Source organism: Pinus tabuliformis, chromosome 8 (genome assembly GCF_031772625.1).
Source record: "Pinus tabuliformis cultivar Carrire ecotype Pingquan chromosome 8, CPIR1, whole genome shotgun sequence".
NCBI lineage: Eukaryota > Viridiplantae > Streptophyta > Pinopsida > Pinales > Pinaceae > Pinus > Pinus tabuliformis.
Window position 1 is genome coordinate 823,902,834 of NC_142294.1, and position 16,826 is coordinate 823,919,659.

Here is a 16,826-nt window from a genome sequence, read left to right on the forward strand (position 1 = left end):
TGATTCTATTTATGACACTAATGGCCTCATTGATGGGGATCTTTGTATAAAGAGACACCACATTGAAGCTCACTAACAAATCACCAGGAGCAAGCTTAAAACCTTTAAACCCATGAACAAAAGAAGCAGAGTCCTTAACAAAGGAATATGTGCGACCAACCAAAGGTTTGAGCTTTTGGGAAAGAAATTTAACAAGGAAATCAATGGGGCCACCTATCGTATTGATGATGGGTCTTAGAGGGGCCCCTTCCTTATGGATCTTGGGAAGACCATAGATCCTAGGGGAAAGAGGGTTACTCTCAATAAGCTTTTTGCTAAGGGGGTTGAGGACATGATTAGATTTTATGGCATAGACAACCTCTTTAGAAACTTATTTAAGGGAAGTTTTTTGTAACTCCCATTATTGTAAAGATGGTCCAACATCTTTCTAATGTAGTCGGATTTGCCTAAAAAACGAAGGCACCACCTTTATCATCTTTGAGAATGACAATTTCAAGGTTATCTTTAAGGGACCTAAGGGCTTAGAACTCATCCTTGCTTATGTTACTCTTGGAAGGCTTAGCCTTCCTTAGAATAACGTCACAATCTTGCCTAATGGCTTCCTTAATATTATCATAAAGGCCTATAATCCCAAATTCAATATTACAGATAATATCCTCTTTGGGAATTTTTCACGGGACCAGGAAAAAATTTATTATTATTATTATTATAAAAAATATTATTAATATAATTATTAACAAAATCATAGAGAAATGGGGTAGGTAAAGAGTGGACAGAAGGATTTGAAATGGAGTTAATGAGGGAGGAAGTTGAGGCACATGGAGTTGAGGGAGATGGAAACGAAGGGAAGGAGGGATTTGAAAGGGAGATAATGATGGGAGAAGACAAGAAACATGAAGGCAAAGGAGAGGGATAGGGCCCACCGGAGCAGAATCGATGTGAGAGAGAGTCATCAGGCAAATTAGAGAGGAGTTCCTGATGAACCTCGTATAGTAACCTATTAGTCCCATGAATGATCTTACCTCATCCATATTTCTAGGATCTATCTACTCCATGATAGCTCTTATATTTTTTGGATCCACTGATATGCCTTCCTTGGAAACCACATGCCCCAAGTAGTGTACCTTCGCTTGAAAGAAACTCCATTTTCTAAAATTGGCATACAACTGATGCTCTTTTAGTAATCTCAATACTATTGCTAAGTGTTCGACATGTTCTTCCTCATTCTTGGAATATACTAGTATATCATCAATGAGTATAATAAAAAAGTTGTCCAAATAAGGACACAACACCCTATTAATCAAGCACATAAAAGCAGTTGAAGAATTAGTCAAACCAAAAGGAAATACAACAAACTCATAATTACCATACCTGGTCCTGAAAGTTGTCTTGTAAATGTCCTCTTCCTTAATTTGTACCTGAAGATATCCTAATTTCAGATCAATCTTCAAGAACACTACTACTGACTTCAATTGATCAAACAAGTTATCAATCCTCAGTAACAAATACATGTTCTTGATTGTCACTTCTTTCAACTGCCTATAATCAATGCATAACCTAGGAGTACAATCCCTCTTCTTCAGAAACAACATTGGTGAATGCCAAGGTGACACACTCGGCCTAATGTATCCCCTTGCAATCATTTCCTTCAATTGCAACTTGAAATCCACCAACTCCAGTGTGCTCATCCTATAAAGTGCCTTTTATGTTGGTGCTACCCCTAATACAAACTCAATAGAAAATTCCACTTCCTTGTGAGGTGGAAACTCTGAAATCTTTGCTGGAAACACATCCTAAAATTACTGTAAAACTGAATAATTTCTCAAGACATCTGCATCCTGAACTTCCTTACATTTGTCACTAGAAATATTCATTGTGAATAACACACACCATTTCCTGTGACTGTGCTTCACCTTCACAGTTGTCACCATTCTAACTAATTTTGAATTCTTCTTACCTTGCAAGACTCTTTTTACCCATTGTCATTCAGAAACTCAATAGTTTTTTCATAATAATCCACCACCCAATCCATACCCAAACAATATACTATATGATCCCAATGGAAGTAAATTTAAATGTGATGAAGTAAGAATACCATTTAATCATAATCATATCCACGTTTAATCATCATTTCAACCATTATCCAGTCATTAATGCATGACCATACCAACCACATACCATGAACTCATGCACGAAAACTATCACCATGTCAATGTATGCATGACAATATATAAGCACTGACATGCATGACCAATGCACAACTGACATGCGCTCAAGACCACTACATCCAAAAATAACACTATAAACTTTTCATATGGCGACACCACTACAACTATGACCACTATCATGCATACATAACAAGTACATAGACCACAAACACAGAGAACACATATATAATCGACATGTATGCAAAACTAACACAAACTACCCATCCAGTCCAAAGGGTGAACCATGCTCTGATACCACTTTGTAACACCCTCCTCCCACATTTACCCAAGTTAACCGGTCTGCTAGGGTAAACATGTGATGAGAGGCTACTATGATCTGATTCAACTCCCCATGTATAGTTAAGGAAGTGGAACTGACAAAACACAACCAATCTAACCTTCTACACATGTTACAGAACCTTCAGGAGCCAACCAACCCTTCCAAGTGACCAACCCCTGAGGTAACTTGATATTTTAATGACCTAGAGCCTCAGTCACTCCCATGACATGGCCATGCATGTGAATGGGACCCTCTAGTCACTCCCACAATAAGGGAATGCCAGTGACTAGGTACTTTTTTAGCTAATTCTCATCCACCGGCATGAGATTCTGTGGCGCTTTTTTAGGGCCAAAACTTAGACCACTTCCGAGAACTTCATGAACTTTGATTAATAACATTGAAACAAGAGTACTAATGCAAACATTTGATCAATGAAATGACTAGACTTATCATAACAAAAGATCCGAGCATAGGGGTCTCATACGTATTTGAGAATCATAAGGAAGCACTGATGCCTTATCACAATAGATACATTATCATGTATTAGGTCATATATTCAGTGTTCATTCATTTGAAAATCAAAAGATGATGAAATCCATTCTTCAAGAATGTCATAAAACATCCTCATAACTAGCATATATTCAACAAAAATAACAAAGATATGAGAACCCTAAAAAGACATATAAATAAGAATATTTACCCATCGAATACAAGATGAAAACAACTCTTATTAACATATTCAAAATGCAAGTAGGTTTGGGACTTCCACGTACTAGCCAACCAAAGATTAGCTGAACCAAATCTTTCTTTCAACCAATCACCCCTGTGCCATATTCCAAGCATGAATGTGGGATATCATGGAACAAATCCAATAAAACCAAACCAGGGCTTCCAGAGGCCAAACCACCTCAACCAGTGATTCCACCTCACGGACGTACATCATTAAACATCACCATATTAGTCTCTACCCAAGTTGTCCAGGGCTTCTAGGACTAGTAAATCAACCCACAAATATTGTCGACCTTCCAGATTGTTTGTTCAACTAGGGCTTCCAGGATTAGTAACTTAACCCACCAAGGGCTTCCAAAGCATTTGTCTATCAAACGCTTCCAAAACTAGTAACTCAACCCAAGATTTTACAGGGCTTCTAAAGTGTTTGTCCAACCAAGGCTTTGAGGAACTAGTATTAGAAGGAATTGGAAATACTTTAGGAAGTTCATAAAGTTGGATTTGGATAAAGCCATAAAAGGAATTTTTACTTTTGCCAATATTTTTACTTAGTATGGTTTACCCTATCGCATACTTATACTTCATAACAACATTTAATGGACCTAAACTTTAGATTTTGAAAACACATCATTTAAATGTTTTATTTGTCTTCAAACAGAACATTTAAAAAAAATGTGTCCTCGAGAAAAGAAAGAGCCAAAAAGAAAAAAGAAACAACCCCAAAGGACAAAAGGATATCACTTCTCAGATAAACATCTCTCTAAAGTAGAGGATGAAGAAAATATGGAGAATTATACAAGTATTGTTGATAAAAAACCACAAGAAATATTAGTGGAAGGAGAAGTTGAGCAGGCAGGAACAATGGTTCAAAGCTCAAACATTAATAAAGAAAAAAAAAACTACAATCCAAATGCAACAGAATGAGAAGATTTCCCTAAAAAGGAGGTGGGAAGAATTGAAACAATCCATGCATTAAAAAGTTCGGATTTAGATAAACAAGTCCCCATGAACATGGAAGAGAATCAAATGGCTATTGCAACTGTTGCTCCCTACCATGGTGGTCGGAAAACAGTAGAGAAAAAGGAGGGAAAAAAAGAGCAGTTAAGTACCTTCACACTTAGCTCCCAAATGTATTGTTTGTTTGTGTTTCTCTGTTTTATTTTTGTTTACTTGGGCACCAATCATTGTTCGGTATGATCAAATGTTTTTTAGCATCTTCAAAAATGTAATTTTGTTCTTTAAATAAAATTGCATTTTTTCCTTGGAAAAAAAACTTTTATATAAGAAGTTTCAAAATAATATGTTTTATTTAATATAGATTAATTAAAAGGTGAGTTAAAAAAAAACCTTTAAGGTTGGTAATAAGAGACACTATCCAAATGCTTTAGTTTATAGGCATATCCCCAAATATCTTGTGCATTTATTTTGTTGACCCATTAGCTACTGTGCTTTAGAGGAACACATTAAAGTAGAGTGAAAGCATTTATTAAGATATTCTCATATTTTTTCTCTACTTAGAAAAATTTCAAAGTGCTATGGATGCATATAAAATTTTGATTGGGAACCTTGTACTTTTTTATCATGATAGAGTCATTTCTTTGATTTAAGGCAATAATGACTTTTATATTTAACTATATGGATGAAGTTCCTAATCTTCCATATTTTTCGTTTGTGAAAGGATTTTAAGCAATAGGAAATTTCTTAGATTCACACTAGTAAGGATGAATGGCTTGAGTTTTGTATTTGATTCTAGGGGGTGGATCCTGCATGGGAAATCACCTTTTGCAATTCCTTCATAACCTCCCAATTCTCAACATGAGGATTTTATTTTAAGTATGATACTATTTGATTGCAAGTCATAGTCCAAGAAGTTTCCTTAGATTATTTAAACAGTATGAGATCAAATTAAGGTTTGGAATGCAATTCTAGAGATCCTTTAAAGCCCAATGAAAAGTAGAAAAAAGGAATTTCCATAAGGAAATAAAAATCCATAGTTAGGGTTATTAGAGAAAGCACAACACCTACGAGTGGGGCTTCATTATCAATATGGTATTGAATATCAGACGACCTCTGAAAAAAATGCTTCCAAAGAAATTATAGATTCTCATAAGCCAAAGATAATTTCCCTCCTAAGACAATATTGGGAAGTAGTAATGTACTACTATTGGTTCTGTGGGATGATCTACGTTTCAATTCTTTTCTTTTTTTAGTTGTTATTTTATTCTCTCAATATTTCGAGGAGGAATTGATTTTCCTCAATATTTATGGCCCATATCATCATGATTTGGCTTATTAGGAGAGAATACTTGCTATGAATTTGATGAGGTAAAAATATTATTGTGGTGGAGATCTAAATTTTGTATTGAGAAGATTTAAAATTTAGGGTTTTCTTGCACACTCAAATCCACTATGTGATTTCATATTATAGAGGTTAGAGAAGTAGGATTATTTGATGTAGATCCTATTAAGTTTTCTCCAACTTTAAAAGTGTATCAATTTAGTATATCAAGATGAAGCCATTGTTTCTTATCAATTTACAGTAAAATAGTCAATAGGTGTTCATAGAGGAATTGACGACCATCTAATCATTTTGGAAATTGGAATGGATAAGGAGATACTTGGAAATTGAGATTACCCGTATTACTAAAAATAACAACCTAGATCATTTGAAAAATTTAAACCTATATCTTTATGTAATTGTGTTTAAAAGATTCTAACTAAGATAGTAGCTATAAGAATAAAAAGAGAAAGTTTCCCACTATCATCTCACTCTCAAAACCCAAACTCAAAATAATAATGTAATTGTGTTTAAAATATTCTAACCAAGATAATAACTATAAGAATAAAAGGAGAAGTTTCCCACTATAATCTCACTCTCAAAACCCAAACTCAAAGTAATATGAATTAGATGGAATCACATATTCCAAAATATCATGTACAAGCATACACGGGCATAAGCCTAAATATAATGGTCCTTTAAGACCTCATTTACAAATAAAACTTCTATTTTTGGCATTTTGGCTAGTGAGTATATGCTAAAAATAGCAACTAATATACAAAATTTGAGACTTCATTTACAAAGAAAACTTCTATTTTTGGTATTTGCTAAAGTTTAGGTCCTGCCATGGCTAGCAACCGATTTTCCTATTGACCATCATTAGTTTAGCAATGACTAATCCAAATTATAATGTTTAACTTTGACAATAATTATTTTTTAAACATTTGATTGGGCCATAACTTTGAAGGTCTTATTGTAGAGTTTGTGTCATGTGGATAACTGTCTCATATTTTTTTGATGTAGTTACAATATTTATGCATGACTTTTAACTATTTGTGCAATGATTTTTCATTGTTAAGCTTCATAATTAAAATCCTTGAAAATTGTCTCTTATGCAAATTCTTATTCCTTAATAAATAATTAACTTTTCTATTTCATATATCAATTTGCAATTTTTCTCCTACAACACTTTTACTACTATTCCAAAAATAAAACAAAAAATAAATAAATAATTTATTACCTTAAACTAGAAAGTGTCGTATACACTAGAAAGTTCTGTATAAACAACAGGGTGGCGACTTAACGGCCCATAACAACTAGTCAAAGAAAATAGGAAAGCAACTAATTCAACTGAATAATCTCATACACATGTTTCTTATTAATATGCCATAAAACCAATATGGGAGTTCTAATAGAGATCATAAGTGAAACCTCTTCCACGTGAAGCATGAAAATGTAACAATAATTAGATATCATCTTGCACGCTCTGTTATAACATCGACGCCCAACTCAGTGGGATCTGTTGCCTGCACTTCACGGTACACACCATGCAACTCCCTCCTAAACTTGTCCTTGGAGCTCGCATACACCATCTTGCTCCTCACCCTAGAAGACTCAGGAGACCTGTAAATTTGTTTACGCATGTCAAAATCCATGTAATATATTTGAAAGGAAATTTAGAAAGAAAACCACCCTAAAATATTGCTAAAATAACCATTTTATAATTCAGTGATATTACATTAAGAGGAAATAAATTAGTCGTTAATTGAAACACTTCATAATCATTTCGTAATCAAGGATCTTATAATACGAGAAAATAAATTAATGACGCCGCCATACTTACCAGGAAATGAAGACTATCTTGCTCTTTTGACAGCCGTCTTCAGTGACAAAATCGAAGTCATAGGCCGCGTATCTACACTCTGTCTCGGGAAGAGAAGCCCTAAAGCTATCATAGTTTTCACCATGGCGACCAAGTTTTTCTACTGTGACCTCATTTTCTTTCTCGTCGATCTTGAATATTATGAAGTGATATATCTTCTTCCTCTTCAGCTCCAAGAATCTAAACTTGCATTCATCGCTAGCAGCCATCCCAGAACATGCACTCGCCTGCAAATATCCTAGATTTGTGAGAATTAAGAGAGAAAACCTTAAAAAAACATCTACACAGAATTTGTTTCACCAAAACAGTGGAGCTTTAAGCATTTAAAGGAAAATTAAAGAAAAGGCAGAATACTGACCATTTGAGGAAACAAAGGGGCGATTCCTCCAAGATCTCACTCCAAGATCCGCAGGAACGAAGGATAATTAAAGGTGTAAGCGGATAGTGAAGACTCCCAATTCCAATTGAATATCTCACGCAGCTGGATGCAAGCTCTGGCCCCGACAACTCCAAGAGATTTATTGAAATTTAGAGGGGGCGGCTTTCCTGTAGAAATACGTTCAAGAAAATCAATGAATGCTGCGTAGATCAAGCTTGAATTCAATTTTTCAAATAATAAATGGTAACATGCTTTTAACTCAATTTATATGGAAACGCTTTAAATTGTTTGAGTCATTTGAATGCTAGAAAGGTTTTTGGAACTTTAATCTATACGTAACTATCTCATGAATAACAATTATTGTGTTTTTTTTAATTAAAAAAACTTTATAAGCTATTTAATAAGTTTTTTAGCTTTGTATGGTTTAATTTAACATTCACTCGTTAAAATAGAAATTAAGTAGAAAATTGTATTAATAGTTTATTTTATTAAAATACAATATAAAATATGTTTTGAGACAATCTTTTTTGAACCAACCAATGTGGTTCAATGTCATGGGTCTAAAACATGTCTCAAAAACTTGATATGGATCACAGAAGCCTAAATTCAATAACAATATAAAATAGTTTATGTGAATTATTTATTGATATTTAAAATAACAAAATAAGGATATATTTATTATTTCTTTTTAATGTTGTTGTGATTTTCTTTTATTTTTATATGTTTTTCCACTTTTATATATGGGGGATTTTCATTTTAGTTTCATTTTAGATTACTAGTTTTATGTTATATATGGCATTTATGTATAGTTATTATATCTTTAGTCTTAACTCTATCAAGTATCTAGAGATCAAATCTTTCGAGGTGCAAACTTCTTTTTGGATTACAAAATTTAAATGAAGGTTTGCACCCTAAGAGATTTGTCCCTCTCAATGCTAAATAAATATATGATTAAATAGATATAAGTTGATTTAAAAACATCTATAGAATTATAATACCATAATATAAAATATACCTATATGTGTGTATGTTATGTATGGTAAAATTTGATTCTATATTCTTGCATATTGGTTGTGTTTTTGCTCATACATAGAATTTTTGTAGACAATAGTGGGGTGGCCGATTTCTACATATTTGGTTGTTTCAGATTGTGGGTGCAAATACTTTGGCAGTGGATATATCAAAATCTAATAAATGAGGTTAGAGCCTACTAGCTAATGTTGCAAGTTATTTTTAGCATATTATGTAATGGAATATTTTATATGTTGATACACACTTCATAAGATATTTTGAGAAAGTTATTTTAATAACATTTACCATAATTTGTTATACACATTCAGAAGGAGAATAATGGCAAGGAATGGAAGGAATTTGAGTAAGCAATATCCACACTTGTTATTAGAAAATTAACAAAATTTTCCACATCTTGAAAAGATGATGATTTCCACCTCAACCTCGCAAAGTGTAGACAATTCATATGCCTTCTTCAACAATATGTGTTTATGCTTGTAGAAAGCCACTCACCAATTTATAATATTCTTGATTTGATTTATCTCAATCCTTCTACAACCCTTTGTGTATTTATACCCACTCTATAACCATTCCAATCACATCCACAAAGTCCTAGGTTAACAAAGCCCTAGTCATGTTAATGTTATTAGTTGTTAAGCCAAATATGATTTGTGGATTGCCAATTATTTTGACTCATAAATAGTTATGAGGAAATCATTGCAAGTGATCAGCCATAATATCTCCTAACGCAAAAGTTTAGACACACTAAAATGACTTCATTTCAGTTGGAGTGTATCCTCTAGGTTTCCGAGAGGGAGGATGGGGAATGCTCACAAATAAACAAGAAGAGTGGACGAGAAAACCCTCTTTGGAGGATGGAAAGGACGGAAAACCAACTTGTATTTTGTTTTCTCTAAAACCTACTTTTATTTTTTTCATTTTTTAATGTATTTTTATTTTTATGTTTTAATGTAATATTATATGTGACAATATCTCTCCAATACTATGGTGTTACTAAAGTGCCTATTAGCAAAACAAATGGTATTTTTCTCACATTGATGTTTTCTAGGTGGACCTTCTTTTGACCACTTTAAGATAACATCGCCCTTTAAAAGGTGTTATTTTCAACATTTACGCCTTATTACATAGTTTTTACTTAAATTTCTCCTAACATGAAGATCTTCCTTAAGTCCTTTTTTATATTTATAAATTCATACTATAGTGTGAAGCGAATGTTGGACTTCCAAATTACACTCTTAATGTACCTACCATGGAAGAAATGGCTTCAATTTTTCGAGAACAAGGTTAGTCCCCAATGGAGATTGTGTCCTTGACCTGGAGGCTAGAAGAGGAGATGATTATCTCAAATGGTATAAAATCATCCTTGAACTAGAACTGGAGGAATCAAGAGAGGACATGTTTCTAGAACATCCTTCTCTCACCAGAAGTTCCCCCCTTTGTCTCTGACAATTCTTGGAGAAACAACAATTGGAAACTCTAATTTGGTAAAGGGGAGCTTGATAATTAGCTAAGTGGAAGATCTCATTATTATTTTCTTATAGTGGAGCCATAAAAGGTGATCTAAGGGTGGTAAGAGACCCAAGGGGGAGTGTTGGTCATAATTGACCTCATTAGAATGCAAGTTGTCTCTTTTGCATGAGGACTAGTCACCACCATAATCATTGAAGAAGAATCTTCGTTAGTAGCATGGTATTTCTATCCTCACCTTTAGAGCCCTATCAACAACCAGTCCATGATAGGAAACTCCATGATTGTCATTAGAGTGTTGAAAGGAAACATAAATCTCCTCTTTTATTCTATGTTATGTATTCGTTAGAGAACCATGGTTATTTCCAAGAATTTCAAAAAGACTCATTTTCCCATGATTCCCATGATAAAAATCCAATTAGAGTTGTAATGGTTAATCAAGTTTCCACAATGGAATAGGGCGTGCTTGATTTTAATGCATACAATTTTCTTCAACATTACATAGATTGTCATGCATAACCACCATATGCAGGTAGAAATTGGGTGGGGTTTTGTTTTAGATTTGAAGGGTTGGTCAACCTTTCCACATATGGGTAACTTCATTTTAAATTTATAAGGGACATGCTTTATTACGCCCCATGCTCCAATAATCTCCTCCCATCCCTTTACATGCATCTTTTAGAAGGGAATGTTGGTGTCATGTTCCTTCATCCTTCTACTTCTTAAGTATTCCTCCTTTCCCACTCAACCTTGTGTGTCTTATTCATCCTTTTAGGATCTATCTCTGTGGGTTTTATAAAAATACCAATGAATGTGTTGGATTTATTATCCCCCTTATCATGGATCTTGCCTATTGTCCATTTTTCCTAACAAAGGAAACTAAATCCCTCCATGCTTGCTTAAAGAAATGTTAAGAATAATTTAATGTCACTAAGAATGGCATTGAACATGCTAGATTTTTAGGTTGTAGATGTAGATCTAGGTTGGATACATCAAAAGATGAAAGATAGCACCATTAGCAACAAGCCTAGGGTAACATCGAGTGAGACCTCTGGTAATTTCAACCATTTGAAGTAAGCATCCTCCTTGACCCTTTTCATATTCAACATTTGGTTCATGAGCATCTTACAATTTTCCAAGAGGCACCTCCATGATATTAAGGATTTCAAACACCAAATGGTCTCCACTCCATATTTACTCCCAACACAACAAGAAATTCCTACTCCCATTGCAACCCCAACTCCAACCATGATAGTTGCACACCATAATTGGTTGCTTGTTTTTATTGTGATGCATAATTTCTATGTTTTTAATATGGTACTATTTTTATCTCTTTGTATTTATATTAAGATAATTTACTATGTAATATTCCTATTGAGTTTCGAGAAGAAAAACTTGGTTTAAGATGTTGATTAGCATTTCAATAGAGTTCTTGGAATATTTTAATATCAAAGTTCAAATACCCAATTTTGTACTTTGTCCTTTAGTCTATTTAATTTTTGTATTTTAATATTAATATAAATGACCTTTATTAAGTATAACAAAATCCCAAGACCTAGGTCCTCAACATTATTCCACTTTTTTGGCCCTCAAATTGAGGATTTACTAGTTTGGTCCACTCGTGTAGTTTAGTAGGTTCTAACCCAAACTAGCCCAAACTAACCCCAAATGCAGTGTTTCCATTACTAATTCATTAATGAAGTTATATGGTAAGTATCACTAGAACATTTGGAAATTTTTTTGGCATTTTATTGATGTCATTTTGATGAATGCACAACAAAGGTTCAATGAAGTGTATTAGCTTAGTTTATTGGCATAGATTCATTAAACCTAAAACACAAAAACAAATTGAGTTACGATCCTTAATAATGCAAAAGGGAGCATTATCCCCAATTTGATTATGTTGTTGTAATTATTTTTTAAATGAAATTTCGAATTTATTTATGAGGGACTAAGGGTCTAATATTTGTATCCAAAAAATCAGTGGCTTAACCAAGTGAAAACACTTGCAAAGTATATAAAATTTGGGGTATATTAATATGAGGGTTGTGATCCAGTGAAACCAATGACTATAATTTGAAATAGAAATATAAATAGACATGAATTTAAAAACTATTTATTACGTCATACCCATGTTAATTTACCAATGGTAATAATCCAAAGGTGGATATTCACACTAAGTCAACAATTAAGGTGGATATTGGGTCATCTCCATCAAATAGACTTAATGAGATATTTTACACCTAAAAGCACAAACCACTCTAAGCACACATGTTAATAGTGACCCCATCAAAGCCTTTTGTACCATTTATAAAACCACTTCTTAATATTCCCAAAACTACTCTAGTTTTGGGATTATTTAATTCTCTTGTGTCAACACAAATAAGAAGGTAATAAATGTTATGAACCATGCACCTAAAAAATGATGAGAACCAAAAACTACAATCCACTTTGAGGTGTAAACCTCATTTTACAATGAATACAATGTATATGAAAAAATGACATATCATAAGACTAACTCTCCTTGGTATATATGAAAGACAAAGCATACAATTATAATGAAAGGTTCTAGCCTACATAATAATATAAAAATAAATATGTGATAATTCAATATATAGGCATACTACATGGATTTAAGATTAAACAAGGGGCTTGTATAGGGCTTAACATACCCCTCCCCCTTCAAAAAAGTTTTCTCCTCAACACTTGACTAACTGTGGATGTTTCTACACGGATAACTCATCTTCCCATGTCGCCTCTTCCACTGGCGGTACTTCCAATTTATGAGATACATAAAAATTGCTCAATTTTTTTAGCTTCCCAATCCTTGTTGCAAATAATGTTTTCTGTTCTATTATGATTTTTTCTTCTTCTTTAATCTCTGGAAAAATAGTTTGGAGTAGGACCTTGTCACCAATTACCATTTTTAAGCAGGAAACTTGGAATAATGGATGTACAGTGAATATGGAGGAAACTCTAATTTGTAAGCCATCCTTCCAATCCTCTGCCATAGGGGCTTCATTGGGGGAGAAATACCATACCACGTGTATTCATATATGGGGTCGATGCACTATTTTATAAGACTCAAGGTGTGGTAGACAGATGGGGAAATATTCCTTAGTCAAGGGAGATATATCTTGGATATATTGAAGGTGTGGTAGACAAATTGGGTTTGTATTAGGTTTTATAAATTGAGAAGGTGTGGTAGACAGATTTGGTTTTTTAAATTGAGAAGGTGTATGGGTCACATAAGTAAGAATAAGTAAGGGTTTAAGGTAAATATTGATTTTTTTGTGTTTTTGTTTTTGTTTTTGTTTTTTTAATTGAATCTAAATAGGAACAGAGATCTTAAAATTTTTTAGTAAAATTAGTAGTAAATATTTTATTATATGGGGTTTTTAATTTTTTTTCTAAATTTTGAATAAATCTAAAAAAATTTGTAAAGAAATTTAACAATGAATTTTTTTTTTCTATACAGGGTTTTGAGTGAATCACCATACCTTTCAAATTTCGATCCTTTTGCAGTTCCAAAATATTTTGTCGCTTCACAATGCTCCATGTATGTCTCTAGAAAATGATCTACCTTTTAATTAAACCTTAACAAAAATTATAAAAAAAGTTATTAGTAAAATCAACAATAAAATTTAAAATTTTTACTATGCAAGGTTTTGAGTGAATCATCATACCTTTCAGCGTCTAATCTTCTTAATAGTTCTGTTGTTGCAGAGTGCTAGAGCACCACAATTTTTTTAGAATAAAAAACCATATAACAGTGCAGTTGTTAAGTACACATCCACGGAATTTCAATACATGAACATCACTGATGCTTCGTGGGAATATAACACCAATATAGTGAAAAGAATAGTAGGACCGAACTTTTTTAAATTTAACCTTTGTCTGGTGCTATTGAGTAGTGTAAGTATTGATGCGTCATATATAGGTGGCACACCATTATTATTATTTGTATTAAAAATAACACTTCAATGGTGCATCACTCTCTACTAAGCACTAGGGCTTTTAGCTCAATTAATCGCACCAGTGTATATAATATAATAGGCGTACCATTATTTTTAAGTTAAAAAGTCCAAAATGGTGTGTTATACTGTGTACGCATCGGGGTGTTAGTGTACTAGTTTAGCACCAAGTCATCGTCACAATATAGTATCGGATTAGGAAAATTAAATTTTACAATCGGTATTTTGTAAATTTAACCCTTTTCCAGTGTTATCGAGTAGTATACGCACCAGTGCACTTTTGTACTTAGCGCAACATTACTTTTTTATTAAAAAAAAGTGTGCCATGGTGTACCATGTTTTATTAGGTACCAGTGCATTTGTGTATTATAGACACACTGTTAAAAAATCATGTACTAAAACATCCACTCACCCAACTCTTCTAGTGACCTCTGCTACAAACATACTTTTGGGCTATTTTTATAGGGGCTTTCGCAAAAACCTCCACTAGAGGATTTTTTCCTTGTAGTTCTCTCAGCTCATGATAGATCCAGCGTTAGATGGATCTAAGTTGGTTTTCTTATTAAGTGATTATGCAATTGTGATAGAAAAGAGAAATACAACCGTATAAAAATATTTATTCATCACAATAGTTGTTTTAGATTTGTAACAATCCATGTACTATGAGGGTGGGATTTCATTTCAAAATAAAATATTTATTTCTCACGATAGTCGTTTGAGATTTATAACAACCCATGTATTATGAAAGTGGGATTGCATTTTAAAATATCATATTTTAATATTTTTACTCAATTTTTTTTTTTAATATCGATTTCCTTTTTTAAGGTGGTGTTTGGGTTCTCTCTCTTCTGGAGTGTGCCCTTTTCAGTCTTGTTGGTCTAGTGAGTTCAACAATGTTTGTCACAGATTTCAATTTTTTATTGTTTGTCTTGAGTCACTATTATGGTAAGCTTTTTTTCTTGTTGTGTTTGCATGGATTTTGGAGGGTGATTTCCAAATCAATAGAAGTGTGTGTTGTTAATTGGGTAATATTGCAATTCTTTTGTCCTCTGTCTAAGAAGTGATTTGAGTCTATCACTCTAGGTCCTAGAAAGTTTGCTCAATTGCAATCCCGTCAAATTATTATGAGTTTGGTGTTTGTTGGTGGCGATGTGTGCTCTAGGCATTGCAATTGTTTCCTATACCTACATTTGTGGAAAAGGATTTTTCATTGCTTGCTATGGTTTTGTGAAATCTAATGTGTTATGTCTCTGGGATGTGGCAAGCTTGAGAATTTATTAGAATTTTCTCTTTTCGTGTGGAAATTGGGGGATGATTTGGTAGTGTTTAGGCTGGGTGTTCAAGGCTCCATGTCTCATCCCTTTTCCTACTTCTCTGGTAGAGGTTCTTTTAGTGTTTGTCGCCAAAGTTCCCTTGCAGTTGTGCTCATGCCTCTTAAACAAAGAATGATTAATAGGATGGCTGGCAGCGGAAATGTCAAGTACAAAAGAGTTCGTCTTTTTTCCTATGACTCTCTCGGTACCTTATTTGATGTTATTCCTCTAGAGGTGAGGAAGGAAATCCTATTTTTGGAATGCAAAGAGGTAGCAGACCAACCTTATCACTTTGATTCCAAGTTGGTGGGAGAGGATATGAAATGGGTTCTTGATCTTCATAAAATCAAGAAGAGGCGACTTCACTTTATGAATTCTTTGGCTTTACACCAATAGATGGCTACCCTGTCACATTTTATTTACAAGTATAAGAAAGTGGAGAATTAGAATGTATTCTCTTCATTGAAATTAAACACATGTTTCAAAACCAAAGGTTTTGCTTAGATAATGTGGATTATCATTTGGCCTGTGCGGAAATTTTTTCAATAAGCGATTTTGCCTCTGGTGATCTCACAGATCCTCTAGATGATAGTGGTTAGGAACCAACTATAATATCCTCTGATCATGACTAAATATGGTGGGTTTCATGTCATTTTGTCATAATTTTTGGCAAAACATTCTTCAAGTACGATCTCTTCATGGTGGTTCTCATCATCTTTTGGCTCAAAAGTTTATTATACTTGATTATGTTGTCCTTTCAAAATATTAATTATTATGGGGCAAGTTATCTCGTCTCTTTTTCGAGTTTTTGGATATCATAGAGTTGTAGTTGGTTTTATTGTTCTTCCTACGAACTTATGGATGAGCTTGAGTTCTTAAATGACCTCAGTGTTGTGTTTTGCGACGATGTGACCATGGCTTTCAATGAAGTGTTTGGAAGTTACTTGCGACTCCAATTTAGTGCTTTTCTTCTTCAATGTTTTAAGAAGGAAGAAACTTTGTTTAATTATCCATCTCTAGATCATTTTATGGTCCATATACACTAACTTCAATAGTGTCACTCTTGTAATTGGTTTTGTATCTGTGCTGGGCTCCTTTGTGTTAGGTATCCTAGGATGGTGTTTCTATATTTGTCTTTGGTCATATATTGTCTTAAGAAATATTATGGCTCTGTTGTTTCCTTTAGGTGCTTGCATTGTTCCAAATGCGTGAGGAATCTCTTGGAACTGAAATTTATGCTAAAAAAGGGTGTTCTGGGGCCTACAAAGTTTTGTCATGTTCTAGG

General features: G+C 33.5%; 1 protein-coding gene across 1 annotated transcript; it reads right to left on the bottom strand.

Moving 5' to 3' along the window:
* Positions 1–6,966: 6,966 nt before the first annotated feature.
* LOC149238132 (actin-depolymerizing factor 7-like) lies at positions 6,967–7,603 on the bottom strand. The gene is made up of 2 exons (XM_089366929.1): positions 7,338–7,603; positions 6,967–7,117 (listed from the first exon to the last, which is right to left on the bottom strand). The coding sequence occupies exons 1-2, from the start codon at positions 7,583–7,585 to the stop codon at positions 6,967–6,969; spliced, it is 399 nt and encodes a 132-aa protein (XP_089223055.1). The 5' UTR covers positions 7,586–7,603.
* Between the last annotated feature and the right edge of the window lie 9,223 nt (positions 7,604–16,826).